Source organism: Saprolegnia diclina (assembly GCF_000281045.1).
Source record: "Saprolegnia diclina VS20 unplaced genomic scaffold supercont1.50, whole genome shotgun sequence".
Classification (NCBI taxonomy): domain Eukaryota; phylum Oomycota; class Saprolegniomycetes; order Saprolegniales; family Saprolegniaceae; genus Saprolegnia; species Saprolegnia diclina.
The window spans coordinates 417648-430818 of NW_008246117.1; the positions used below are offsets into that span (position 1 = coordinate 417648).

General features: G+C 56.6%; 5 protein-coding genes across 5 annotated transcripts; 3 read left to right on the top strand and 2 right to left on the bottom strand.

Annotated features, from left to right (window-relative positions):
- Positions 1–1541: 1541 nt before the first annotated feature.
- Positions 1542–2971, bottom strand: SDRG_12558 (hypothetical protein). The gene has a single exon (XM_008618631.1). The coding sequence runs from the start codon at positions 2945–2947 to the stop codon at positions 1610–1612; it is 1338 nt and encodes a 445-aa protein (XP_008616853.1). The 5' UTR covers positions 2948–2971; the 3' UTR covers positions 1542–1609.
- A 2301-nt stretch (positions 2972–5272) lies between these two features.
- SDRG_12559 (hypothetical protein) lies at positions 5273–7152 on the bottom strand. The gene is made up of 2 exons (XM_008618632.1): positions 6321–7152; positions 5273–6275 (listed from the first exon to the last, which is right to left on the bottom strand). Exons 1-2 carry the CDS (start codon positions 7139–7141, stop codon positions 5324–5326), a joined length of 1773 nt encoding a protein of 590 aa, XP_008616854.1. The 5' UTR covers positions 7142–7152; the 3' UTR covers positions 5273–5323.
- Positions 7153–7430: 278 nt separating this feature from the next.
- SDRG_12560 (glucosamine-6-phosphate deaminase) lies at positions 7431–8556 on the top strand. The gene has a single exon (XM_008618633.1). The coding sequence runs from the start codon at positions 7469–7471 to the stop codon at positions 8465–8467; it is 999 nt and encodes a 332-aa protein (XP_008616855.1). The 5' UTR covers positions 7431–7468; the 3' UTR covers positions 8468–8556.
- Positions 8557–9826: 1270 nt separating this feature from the next.
- SDRG_12561 (hypothetical protein) lies at positions 9827–11255 on the top strand. Its single transcript, XM_008618634.1, has one exon. The coding sequence runs from the start codon at positions 9855–9857 to the stop codon at positions 11181–11183; it is 1329 nt and encodes a 442-aa protein (XP_008616856.1). The 5' UTR covers positions 9827–9854; the 3' UTR covers positions 11184–11255.
- A 1111-nt stretch (positions 11256–12366) lies between these two features.
- SDRG_12562 (hypothetical protein) lies at positions 12367–13168 on the top strand (the record flags this gene model as incomplete). The annotated part of the gene is made up of 2 exons (XM_008618635.1): positions 12367–13124; positions 13156–13168. The coding sequence occupies 2 exons, from the start codon at positions 12367–12369 to the stop codon at positions 13166–13168; spliced, it is 771 nt and encodes a 256-aa protein (XP_008616857.1).
- Between the last annotated feature and the right edge of the window lie 3 nt (positions 13169–13171).

Consider the following 13171-nt stretch of genomic DNA (forward strand, 5'->3'; position numbering starts at 1 on the left):
AGAAAATGAAGTCCAACGTGGTAGCTTGCAGTTGGGAACCTTTTTGAGCGGTGCGGCTATTGCAGTGGTTATGGGTCCTTCGTTGGCCATCGCAAGAGGGGGAGGATGACCGTATACCTGCTATGAAAACAGCACATTGATTGTGATCGTAAAAATCAGGCAAATCACATACTGTGTATCGTGTGGTCGCATTGCGCCGCTAGCTTGCACCGCTCACATCACAGCAATAAGTATTGTCGATTCCAAGGCACAATTTACAAATGGATAGCGCAGGCAGGAGAGCAACATCGTTTTACCAGTTGAGTATATACACTGCAGGGGCCATTGATGCAATGTTCTCAAGCTGCGGCAGGATCTTCAAGCCATTTGCCTTTCGTTCGGACCGGGCACTTGACCCGGAATTGGATCTGCCTGCCGGACACGTGGGTCCCATGCTCTACGTCGTCATGCCACAAGGGAGCGCTACTTCCTTCCCAATCCTCTGCTGTCAAAGCCAACTTGAGGCACAAGACAGTTGCTCGATGATCATCCTGAAGAAGTGGGATTTCAACATTAGCCGATCTTGATCAGAGTTCGTGGTCACACATAGAACAAGTGACGAATACCCCTTACCATGGGTATTGAATGACCCATGCCCTTACATGGTGGGACTATAACAAACGTGTACCTGTTAAATCGAAGAAAGAGAAAAGAAGAAGAAGGAAGTTCAATGTGACGTAGCAGTGTTGAGCAAGCGGTACTCTGCGCGCGGCAATTGTGCATGGCGGGAACTCATGGCGGGTGCTCCTTGAAACATGTCTTTCCTGGTTTTCATGCTGCTTTTTGTATGCCCCTGTGGTACCTAATCTCTAAACTAATTACTACCAATGAACGAGCGTAAAAGCCTTGTAGCCAATGCGTGTGTTCACTGCACGAACGCAACACCCGCACTGGTCAGTTTGGCCCGCTCTGGTTTTTTACCAATTAGAATCGTTGGCGGCGAGTCCAGAGTGCTGGGCATTGAACTCGAGCGTTTACTCGCGGAGATCATCAACCCAGCAATATGTGCTTACACAATGATGCTGCTACCTTTCGTCGATAGTAATGCCCTGTGTGCGACCCGATATGGCGGCTCGTAGAGTCTCCAGTTATCACTACCCTACAGGAGCTCATAGATCACGACGAACTTCTTGAGCATCATGTACTGCCTAGTGTGCGCATTGCTCATGAGGATCGCGAGACCGTAGCTCGCGTTGATGCGTGTGGCAAGGCTGGCAGCTACCCGTGGAATCGATCGAAGCATCGACCGCTGAAGAAGAACGATCGATGGACTGTCCGTCAAGCCCTATTGGGTCGCGGCTTTCACTGAGCGGCAGTAAAGTAAGCTCACTCGCGCTCTATGTCGCCAAGCGCCAGTGTGCAGAGGCGCCAAAACGCTTGCGCGAAGACCGCCAGGGCCAGGAAGCCAATCAACCACCACTATCCACAACTCTTCCGGCCATCCAAGTTCCACCCCAACTTTGCAATGCGATAGCGTGCGGCTAAGTACGTCAGTCAGCAACAACAAGAGGCGATCAAAACAGCGCAAAAATGGTGTCATTAGGCATGATACAAGATGCTATCGAATCGCTTAGTTGGAGAGCTTGCGGACGACGAGGTACATGAACGGGAACGAGATGGCCATGAGCGCCCAGTTGATGATGAGCTGCGTCATGTACGACACTTCGAGCACGTCGATACGCCACGAGATCGCACCACCCGCGCTCTGGAACGCCTTGTACAAACCCACAAAGCGCGCGAGGTCCATCGGGTCGTTGGACATGGCGCCAATGACCCAGTAGACGTAGTTCTGGTAGACGGCGTCGACCAACCCGTAGAGCAAGAAAACAATCATGGGAAAGGCGGCGCGGCTGCTCTCGGTAAAGTCAATGTTCTGCTTCGGGTCGTCGCGAGTAAAATCCTTCTGGACGATGACACCGAGGATCCACGCGAGGAAGGTGAGACCCGTGGCGATCGCGAGACCGACCTTGCCGCGCGTCGCACGCGAGACGGACTCCTTGTCCATGACGTAGTTGCCAAAGACGAAGGCACCGACCATCTGCATGCCCCAGTACAAGACACCGTTGAAACCGCGCGTGCGGAGCGAAAACATGTGCGCGTTCACCGCGTTGAACTGGTAGCCGTAGAAAAAGTTGGACGCAAACGAGGCGGGGATGAGGCAGAGCATGCGCCAGTCGAAAATGGCTTCGTACAAGCACTTGATCTCGTCCTTGACGGACGCCGACTTGGGGTAGTCGACCTGCGTGTTGTCCGAGCGGATGATCGAATCGGGCTTCTTCATGAAGAGCGACATGGAGGCACCGCACACCATCAAGACGAGGAAGACAATGTACGTGGCGTCCGAGACATTGCCAGCCTCCGAGTTGAAGTTGAGAATGAACGGCACGAGCGCACCAATGACACCGCCGAGGTTGAAGATGACCCAGCAGGTGGAGATGTATTTGCCCTTCTCGTTCTCGGTCGGGTACGAGAGCACGACAGCGCCCTGGGCCGTCCAGAGGAGGCCGGCGCCGACGCCGAGGATACCGCCAGCGACAATCACAAACGTGCCGTTCTGCGTGTGGTTGTAGTTGAGGAGCGAGGCAATGTAGAGCACGTACGGGAGACCGCCGATGAAGAGCGTAAGACGAGGACCGAGGACGTTGTGGATCGAACCGGCGACGATCGAGAAGGACGCGAACGTCGCGTAGAGAGCGACGTTGGCGTTAGAGCCGGCGGTCGCGTCGACTTGGCCAGCGGCGCCCATGCCGTTGATGGCGTTGAACATACCGGGGCAGCCAAAGAGGACGAGACCGAGGAGACAAATCTGGACGAACGAGTTGGGCTTGCCGTGAACCTTTTTGCCGGCGTCTTCGAGGTCGGCGTGGCCGACGGGGGTGCTTACTTCGGCGTACTTTTCGGTGCTCATTGTGCAAGCAAAAGCAAATTCGAGAATGGTTCAAGACGATGGTGCTGTAGTCGCTTGTGGGTGCGGAGCATTGAAGTTTGCAAGTTCAAGGTCCGTCGCGGTTCTATTTGGCGGGCCATCATAAGTCCACTGTACTTTCTTGAAGCCCAACCATAATTCTTGATGCCTGTTTCATGCTGTGACCAGACGCCACGCGAAAGCTACTCGTGTACTAGACAATCTGTGGGGCGAAATCGTCTGTCAGGCAGCGTGAAGAATACCGTCCAACTGATAGCTACCACTCTGCATACGAGTAGAGACTGGAATAGAGAGGATACGAGATAGCCGGCGCTGTAAAACCTCATTTTTGCGAGTTTCCCTCGATCAGCGACCAGCGCGCTTGAAGTATCTATTGTGCAATGTCGACGGCTTACAATTTGGCGCCAAAATCCGGTGCAGACCAGGACACCCAAGCCGTGGGTGGGCGAGCGATGACTTCAATAGCTTCAATGTGTGTGTTGTAGCATACGGTGGCGTCCGCAGATCGTAGTTAGAGTGGTATGATGTCAAAATCGTGTCTCTTCCGAACGTGGGATAATGTCGAGGCCTCTTCTTCTTCGTCCTGTTCGCTTGGACGCTCGTCCGCGCCCTTCGCAGGCAAGAAACCAGGTGGTGGGATATATGGGGCAAACTGATCATTGTGGTTTTTCCCAGGTCAACGCGTCAAGGGCCTCTGCCATTCAAACCTTGGCGGGGATGTAAAGCTCACCACTTGAATTATTCCCTGCGCTGTGATCGACGATGGTAGTGCTTCGTTATAGCGTCGTGTGTTGCCGACGATCACGAAACGAGCCTGCTTCTTCATCGACGAATGCAGTGTAAGACTATCTTCATTATAGTGTCAAAAGTCGTTCTAGTTGTGGTCAGGACGTCGTCCGAGTGCTGTGGTTTCAATACCGCAACCTATCCAATACTGCACCGCGGCCTCCAGTCGCTGACGCCACCTCAGTCGCTGGCGTCTTCCGAGGACCTTGACAAACTGCGTAGCTATGCCGCCGACTGCGACGCCTGGAAAGATTTGACCGACCGTGTCGTCACGGGCCTCACCCGCGGCCACAAGCGTCGTAGGGCGACGACAGAAGAGCCAGACGAGCCCCCGCGCCGCCGCCTGCGCAGCCACGGACCGGCGAGCGAATGAAGAAGAAGGAGATTGCTAGTCTCTACGTATGCGAAGTCTTTGTGTAATTATGAAGATAACGCGAAACACGTTCATATATATATATATCCAATACTGTAGTGTGACTGCTTACTGCAGCGCGCTCACTGGAACTGTCCGACGTTGAATAACGATATATAGATCTTGAGGAGACGCGCTCAAGGTCCCTCTTGGATTGTTCGTCCTTGTTCCACGTGGCCCTCGGTTTCCCCAAGTATCCGTGATGTTATCACGAGATCTCGCTCCGTCAATTTATTTCGGGCCGCCTACGAAGGGCTGTTTACCTCACAAATTCGGCACGCCAGAAGCGATGGGATAGCCTTTCTGTCATCGATCTCCAGCGCGGCGCCGAGCCTGGTCGGAATGACAGGTTTGTCCCGCCTTTTGCCCAACCAGATGTTTTTGGCAAACTTCAACATCGAGCGGGACCACATTGAAGTTCAAGGAGCGGATCGTCGTGACGTCGCCGTGTGGATCTTTGGCAGTGCAAGGCAAGGCCACCCAAGTGGTGACGACGGGCGAGTGGGGTATGATGATGATGATGACGGTGATGTGGCTGCCTTGGACGATCGCGTGATGTCGCAGCCACTACTCGAGTCGAGTCGAGTCGGCGATGACACCTGCAGCCTCTGTCTGTTTTATGCAATGGTTAGGAGCCGACACGAGCCTGTCGCGCGCTGCTTGTGCGGCATCTTTACCAAATCAACCGAGGTCCGACCCCAGCACTGCCTCACCGCCATGCAGCCACGAAAAGGGACTGCCGCCCAGAACGATCACCTCGTTTCTGTCGCGGATCATCGACGCACCTGCGTGCCGTCCAGCAAAGAAAGAACCTCTCGGGTGGCATTATGATGCATGTATGCAACAAAACTTGCACACATTAAGGTTCCGATTCATGCAGCAGCTACGATGCGTCATATCGCAACGCATGTAGTAGCGACCGAGTAGCCAAAGCCCCGGAATCGACACTAGTAGCACTATAGTATCCATGGCTATTGTGCACAGGTGAGATGAAAGACCGAGATTCTCTCTCTCGAGTCGGCAAAGCAAATAATAGATGCTTCGATAGCTGCCTCGGGCCAGCTCGGCACCGGTACAGTAGTGTCGGTAGAGCTGTGAAGTAGAGGAAAGAGAAGAACGATTGAAAGAAGGGACTTTAGCATACACACAACACGTTGGAGCTAATCGCGCGGCGAGTAGACGTCCTGAATACAGAGCGAGTTGCGCTCTTGGATAAGGTACTCGACGACTTCGTGGTGGCCGTTCTCAGTCGCGGCCTTCATCGCATACGCCGTACAGCCCTCGGTGCGATGCGCATGGAGGAACTGGACGATCTCCAAATGGCCGTTGCCGGCCGCGAGATCCATCGCGTTGGTTGTACAGCCTTCCGTCCGATTCAAATGCAAAAACTTGACGACCGCCAAGTGCCCATTGGCAGCCGCGATGTCCATGGCGTGGGCGGTGCACGAGACGCTGCCCTTGGCGTGGAGCTGCGTGAGCAAGTGCAGCTGCCCGGCGCTCGCTGCCTTGTCCATCGCGCGGTCGTCGTCCAAGTCGTAGTGCGTCATGAGCGGTCCGTGCTCGTCGTCGTCGTGGACGAGGTACTGGACTTGGGGCGTATCGCCGCGGTCGTAGACGAGGGTACCAGCAATGTACGTCTGGAGCACCTCGAGGTCGTCGTTCAAGAGCACAAAGTCGGCGTCGGCGCCGAACTCGAGCGTGCCTTTGGTCGGTGCCAAGCCCAGGGCCACCGCCGGGTGCAGCGTCGCCGCCTCCAGCGCGTACTCGATCGAGCAGTTGGTGTACTTGCGCAGTGTGCGGATGCACGAGTCCATTTGCACGACGCTGCCGGCAATCGTTGTCGTGTTGTGGAGGTATGCGCGGCCGTCCTTGACGTCGACAGCGAGGCCCGCAAGCTCGTAGTTGCCGTCCGGGAGGCCCATGCCGGCCATGCAGTCGGTCACAAGGACGAGACCCGACGGGTGGCTCGCCTGCGCAATGCGGCACGAGGTCGGGTGCGAGTGAATCCCATCGAGGATCAAGCCATAGTACGGCCGAGCGGTCGTCGCGCCCAGAAGGCCGACGAGACCCGGATCGCGGTGGTGGAAGGAGGCCATCGCGTTAAACAAGTGCCTACCGAGCGTGTAAAACAAAGGATAATGGCAAGAAGAAACGTACGTGAGCATGGTGATACCAGCGTCCATCCCGAGCTTGGCTTGCTGAACGTTGGCCGACGAGTGGCCGGCCGAGACGACGATACCGCGCTGCGAGAGCTCCGAGATGGCCGACAGCGCGCCCTTGAGCTCGGGGGCCAGCGTGACAATCGCGACGGTCTCGCGCGTCAGCGGCCCGTAGCGCGCTTCGAGCGACTTGAGCCCTTCTTCCGGCTCGACAAAAACCTCTTCCTTATGGGCGCCCTTGCGCTCGCGGTTGATGAACGGGCCTTCGAGGTGCAGCCCAATCATGTTGGCGCCACCGACGATATGGCCGTCATCCGTGCGAGCAAACTTGGGGAGGACATCGGCGTACGTCTCGGCCGACGATGAAATGACGGTCGGGCAAAAGGCCGTGACGCCGGTCGCCAGGAGGCGCTGGCGCACCTCGAGGATGTTCTCGGGCGTACACTGCACGTCGGTAAAGTCGTGCCCGTACGCGCCATTGAGCTGGACGTCGAGAAAGCCGGGGGCGACAATGAAGCCACGGCCGTCGACGACGCGCGTCGGGCCGTACTCGGCGGCGGTCTGCGCGCGCCAGAAGCGCGCTTGCGGGTCCATGATCTTGCCGTTCTCGACCCAGAGGAAGGTGGGCACAAGCTTCCCGCCGCGGAGGACGCGGACGTTCTCGATCTTGAGCGTCGTGTCGGTGAGCATGTTGCTGAGGTTGGAGCTGGGATTGCGCGCTCGCAGAAATGAGGCCAAGTGAGCGGCCGGCGAAATTCGTGCGCCAGCTGGTTTTGCCACGTCAAGCCAAAATAGCTCGGAAAAAACGCCACGAACCATCGGCTTGCCAGAAGATTCCAAAGCGCACAAGGCACGTTGAAGTGGCCCCTGCGACGCGGGCGCGAGGCACGGACAGGCCGGGTGGACGGAGGCCGCCCGATCCTCCCACCGCCGACGCAGCCAAGACGAATGCAAAAATCGCCCAACAAGCCCACCGCGTGGCGCACAGCACGGCGTCAACCTCGACCCAGAAAGACCCACGTCGACGATGGCGGCGGCGAGGTAAGGGGCCTCGACGTACAGTAATCGAGGCCGCGCTTGCAAAGGGCCCGGGGATGATTCCTTGTGCTGAGTCCGACCACGTGGCAGCGCCACATTGCCGTTTGTATGGGCGCCGCATCTGGACGGGATTCCGGATCCGGATACCCTGCGTCATCGTCGCACACCGCGTGGGCATCCCACTCTGGCCGCGGCCGCCGGCGCGGGCCACCTGGTCGAAGCCGTCGATGTCTCACGGACGGTGCTTGTGGCGGATGGTCACACTCATTTCCACTTTTGCACCAACTCGACAATATGCGCCTCATCATCCAGAAGAACGCCGCCGAGGTCGGCGACTGGGTCGCCAGCTACGTGCGCCAGCGCATCAACGCGTTCGCGCCGACGGCCGAGCGTCCATTTGTCATCGGCCTCCCGACTGGGTCGTCGCCGCTCACGACGTACAAGAAGCTCGTCCAGTACCACAAGGAAGGCAAGCTCAGCTTTGAGCACGTCGTGACCTTCAACATGGACGAGTACGTCGGGTTGCCCGAGGACCACCCCGAGTCGTACCACACGTTCATGTGGACCAACCTCTTCCAGCACATTGACATCAAGCGCGAGAACGTCCATATTCTCAACGGCAACGCGCCCGACCTCGAGCAAGAATGTCTTGCGTACGAAGCCAAGATCGCGTCGTTTGGCGGCATCGAGCTCTTCCTCGGCGGCATCGGCCCCGATGGGCACATTGCGTTCAACGAACCGGGCTCGTCGCTCGTGTCCCGGACGCGCGTCAAGACGCTCGCGTACGACACGATCGTCGCCAACTCGCGCTTCTTTGGCGGCGACATCAACACCGTGCCCAAGATGGCGCTGACCGTCGGCGTCGGCACCGTCATGGACGCCCGCGAGGTGCTCGTGCTTATCACGGGCCACTCCAAGGCCTACGCGCTCTACAAGGTCATCGAAGAGGGCGTCAACCACATGTGGACCGTCTCGGCCATCCAGACGCACAACAAGTCGGTCATTGTCTGCGACGAAGACGCGACGAACGAGCTCAAGGTCAAGACCGTCAAGTACTTCAAGGGCCTCCACGAGACGCACGAGCGCATGATCAAGGACCACCCGTAATCTGTCCGACTGTACTTTAACACTACCCATCTCGCTGCGATCATTTTTTCTACCCTACAATTCTACACCAGTTTGCCTTTTTATTCGCGTCATGACGTGGCAGCCGCAGACGCCACATGCGGTACCCACGCGTCGTTCTTCAACAGGATGGTGGTGGTACCATGATGCTGAACAGATGGAAGTGACCGAAAAGAGTCGAGAATTTGTGGCGTAATGCTTGTGTCGAGACAATCCGAGCATCGGCAAGGTATTCATATTTTGTCGGCTAGAGCACCGCTATTCGTGTACCTCACCACTCATCTACTCGGAGACGCTGGCAATGGATCGAATTGACCCACATCAGAGCACAGGCTGGGGGTCAAGGGTATTCGATTGCACACAATACCTTGCAATGGTACATGCCCACGTAAGGCACTTTGCAGCAACATACACCTCGTTATGATGAATGGTACATGCCCACGTCTATCCTGTTCGCGAGCGGCCATACATGTAGTAGAATGAAGCTCTTCTAAGGGAGGCCCGTTGGACTGCCACTGGGCTGGCTGCGTGGAGCTAGCATGCTATGACACTAGCCTCGTACAGAGAAGCGTCTCCGTCAACCAGTCTCGGGACTGGTCGCTCTCGCTGAAATCCATGTCGCGCAAGACGAAGCGCTGCGTTGGCGTGGTGGGATGGTTGCATGTCTGACGGCGCCGCCTTGTAGCTGTCGCGTGGTGGCCATCCGCGGATGCAAATACTTCTTCCTATCTGAACAGCATAAAACTTTTTGAAGCTTCTAGATACTCGGGGATACCCCGCGACTTTCTTGTTGTAGAGGTAAATCAGTCAAGCGCCCCTCAACAAATGCTGTGCCAAGACACCTCGCCTGCGTTCACGTGGAATAGGGTTGCCGCTAGGGATCATGTCGAAACCAGTGGACAAAAGCTATAGGAGAGCGTGTGTCGGAGACATCACGGCCGCTAGGATATGTACACGCATTGCGTGTGGCTCTACTGTGGGTAGCTCTTCTGGTGGCTCCTCTGGTACAGTCAAGTGGGGACGCGATAGATGGACCCACCAACAGTCAACCTCCAACTCTTCCAATCTTATGGACGCACCCGCAACGCAAAATTGCCTGACCAATCGCTCAGGATCAGAAAATATAGAGAATGAGAATCCCCAAGTCGCGTACAGGCGCGATAGAGTGGGATGGCGACGCCGCGATCGTCTCCGCGAAGCGCTTGATAACCATACAACTCGACTCGACAACTGCATCAACTGACCACGGCGCCTGGTTCTGAGATCTGAGCGCACCCCATTCAACAAAAGACGCCGCTTCAACACTGCCGACACTGCATTTGCTCATGCGTCGAATTCCTCACTTCTCAATTTCCAGCGCCTGCCCCCGATGGCCGACAAGGTTGCGTCCCCCGCTGCAGACTATGCCCTTGAAGAAGGCAGCAAGAAGGTTGCCGGCAAGACCAACGCATACATCCAGGTGTGCCTCCTCGGTCTTGTCCTCTTTGGCTGCCCCGGCATGTTCAACGCCATCAACGGTCTCGGTGCGGGCGGTCAAGTCGACGCGACCGCCGGCTCCAACGCCAACGTCGCTCTTTACGCGACGTTCGCGTCCTTCTCGATCGTCGCCGGTTCGGTCCACAACGTCCTCGGCCCCCGCCTCACGCTCTTCCTCGGCGGTCTCCCGTACGCCTTGTACGTCGCTTCGTTCCTCAACTACAACCACACGCAGAACGGCACGTTTGTGATTGTCGCCGGCGGTATCCTCGGCATCGGCGCCGGCCTCCTCTGGACGGCCCAAGGCGCCATCGTGCTCTCCTATGCGACCGAGAACGAGAAGGGCAAGTACATCTCGATCTGCTGGGTCATCTTCAACCTCGGCGCGGTCATTGGTGCGCTCGTGCCGTTCATTCTCAACTACAATGCCGACTCGAGCTCGGCCGTCTCGGACGCCACGTACATTGTCTTCCTCATCTTGATGGTGTGCGGCGCCGCTATGGCCCTCTTCCTCAAGAAGCCCGATTCGATTATCCGCTCGGACAACACGCAGGTCGACTACCCCAAGTCGGCGTCCGTCAAGGACGAGATCAAGTGCTTGTACGAAGCCATTTTCGACTGGCGCATGCTCTGCCTCATCCCCGCCTCGTTTGCGTCCAACTTTTTCTACGGCTACCAGTTCAACGCGGTGAACGCGCACATGTTTTCGCTCCGGACGCGCGGTCTCAACGGTGTCTTGTACTGGGGCATGCAGATGGTCGGCGCTTTTATCTTTGGCAACTACGTCATGGACAAGGAGTCCGTCTCGCGTGCGACGCGCGGCAAGGTCGGTCTCGCGATCGCCACGGGTCTCACCTTCCTCGCGTGGATCCTCGGTGTCATCGTCCAAAAGGACTACACGCGCGACGACCCGAAGCAGAACATTGACTTTACCGAGAGCAGCCGCGCCGCCTTCCCCATGATCGTCTACATGCTCTACGGGTTGGTCGACGCCGTCTACCAGAACTACGTCTACTGGGTCATTGGCGCCATGTCCAACGAACCGATGGACCTCGCGCGCTTTGTGGGCTTGTACAAGGCGTTCCAGAGCGCGGGCGGTGCGATCTCGTGGCGTATCGACGTGCTCGAAGTGTCGTACATGACGCAGCTCATCATCAACTGGGCGCTCATGGCCATCTCGTTCCCGTTCATGTACCTCGTCGTCCGCAAGCTCTCCAACTAAGTCGGACGCGTTGCTAGTGCGATCTAGTTACTCTTGTTTTGTGGTGAATCAAACAACTCGTTTGACGTGTCATTTGGATTTGCTAGGAGTGTTGAGGACGAGGGTATTTTTGATGGCACGGCGTAGAGAGAATCGGCCCCAAGGAGTTTGTATGCTTGCGTTCCATGAACTCGCTAAAACAGAGCTAGTAGTACTGTAGTATCTTCAACCCACCAGTCTTACGTATGAATAGGTAGCAGTGGGCATACCGTAGAATTTACGCCACTTCTTGCAAACGCAGTAGTTCTTGTTGACTCGTGGCGCCTGGGTGATCCAGCACACGAAGTAAAAAAGTGATGGATCGACACGCTTGCACGCATCCGTGGCTTTGCTACACAGTAGATGGTCTCATCCACCACCTCACGTGCACTACATAACGCTTTTAGGAGACGTCGCCAGGCTCAAGCACGACCCAGAACCAGTCATGGGTCAATAATAAAGACCAATGAACCAGTGTAATGTGTGTCTGTGGCTGTGAGAGGCTGGAAAACGTCGACGCTGTCGTGGCCATTCCTTCGCCACGAGCTGAGTGCGTCAGACAGTCGATTTGGGCTGTTTTCTACGGCTTCTGCGCACGCAAGGTGCAAGTTCAAGCAAGTGCTATGAGAGGCCGCGCACTGCACGGCGTGGGATAGATGACAACCGTTTATACTGGCCCCACACCGTACATGTAGGAAGCTCCCCTTCATCTCTTTCTTAATGACTGTATTGTGCGCACCTATTTGTCGACAAGTATTGCTCCAGGCACCAAATGCTGCTACCGCCCCGTGCTCGCGAAAGGTGGGACCATGACCAACTTGAAGTTGAAGTTGGTGTCGCGGGACACGTCGGTTTGTGGCGGGAACACCAAATAATTAATTGCACCGAAAATAGAAACAAATGCAAGGGCAAGCTCAAGATCCCAAAGATCGACTCTCACGTGTCAAGAAGGGACACGGACAGATGGTGGTACCTACTAGCAGCTATGAGACAAGGCGGTGATGCTTCGAATTACGTGCATTACAAGGCCTGGGGATACGTTAGACGAGTCTGCGTATCAAGCCGGTTGAAGTTGGGTTTGCACTTCGACGACCTCACCTAGGCGGCGAAGCGAGGTGGAATGTGGAGCTCACTTTCTATTTTGCCTCGCACGCAACACAGTACGATGAACAAGACGACGGACGTGGTCGCGACGCCGACGGCCGACTACGCCATGGAAGGCGGCCTCAAGTATGCCGGCAAGGCCAACTCGTTTGCGCAGATCCTGCTTCTCGGCCTCATCTGTTTCGGCTGCCCCGGTATGTTCAACGCGCTCAACGGTCTCGGCGGCGGCGGTCAGGTCGACGACAAGGTCAGCTCCAACGCCAACGTGGCTCTCTACGCGTGTTTTGCGGGCTTTTCGGTCTTTGCCGGCTCGGTGCACAACTTTTTGGGCCCGCGCCTCACGCTCTTTGTGGGTGGCTGCACGTACGCTCTCTATGCCGGCTCGCTTCTCAGCTACAACTACACGCAGAACGGCACGTTTGTGATTGTCGCGGGCGCGATTCTCGGCATCGGCGCCGGCCTCCTCTGGACGGCCCAGGGCACAATGATGCTTGCGTACCCGACCGAAAACGAAAAGGGCAAGTTCATTTCGATTTTTTGGGTCGTCTTCAACCTCGGTGGTGTCCTCGGTGGCTTTATTCCCTTTGGCTTCAACTACAACTCGACCGCCTCCAGCGTCAACAACGCGACGTACATTGGCTTTATCTGCGCCATGGCCATTGGCACGTCGCTTGCGCTCGCTCTCAAGGCGCCGTCGACGGTGATTCGCTCGGACGGCACACAGGTCGAGTACCCCAAGGCCGCGTCCGCGATGATTGAAATCCGCGGGCTCTACGCCGCCATCTTTGACTGGCGCATGCTCTGCCTCATCCCCGCCTCGTTTGCGTCCAACTTTTTCTACGGCTACCAGTTCAACGCGGTGAACG

Coding starts and splice junctions, on each gene's coding strand:
- SDRG_12558 (XM_008618631.1), bottom strand. CDS start 2,947: ATGAGCACCGAAAAGTACGCCGAAGTAAGCACCCCCGTCGGCCACGCC.
- SDRG_12559 (XM_008618632.1), bottom strand. CDS start 7,141: ATGGTTCGTGGCGTTTTTTCCGAGCTATTTTGGCTTGACGTGGCAAAA. Junction 6,276..6,320: donor GCTGGTATCACCATGCTCAC/GTACGTTTCTTC, acceptor CACGCTCGGTAG/GCACTTGTTTAACGCGATGG.
- SDRG_12560 (XM_008618633.1), top strand. CDS start 7,469: ATGGGCGCCGCATCTGGACGGGATTCCGGATCCGGATACCCTGCGTCA.
- SDRG_12561 (XM_008618634.1), top strand. CDS start 9,855: ATGGCCGACAAGGTTGCGTCCCCCGCTGCAGACTATGCCCTTGAAGAA.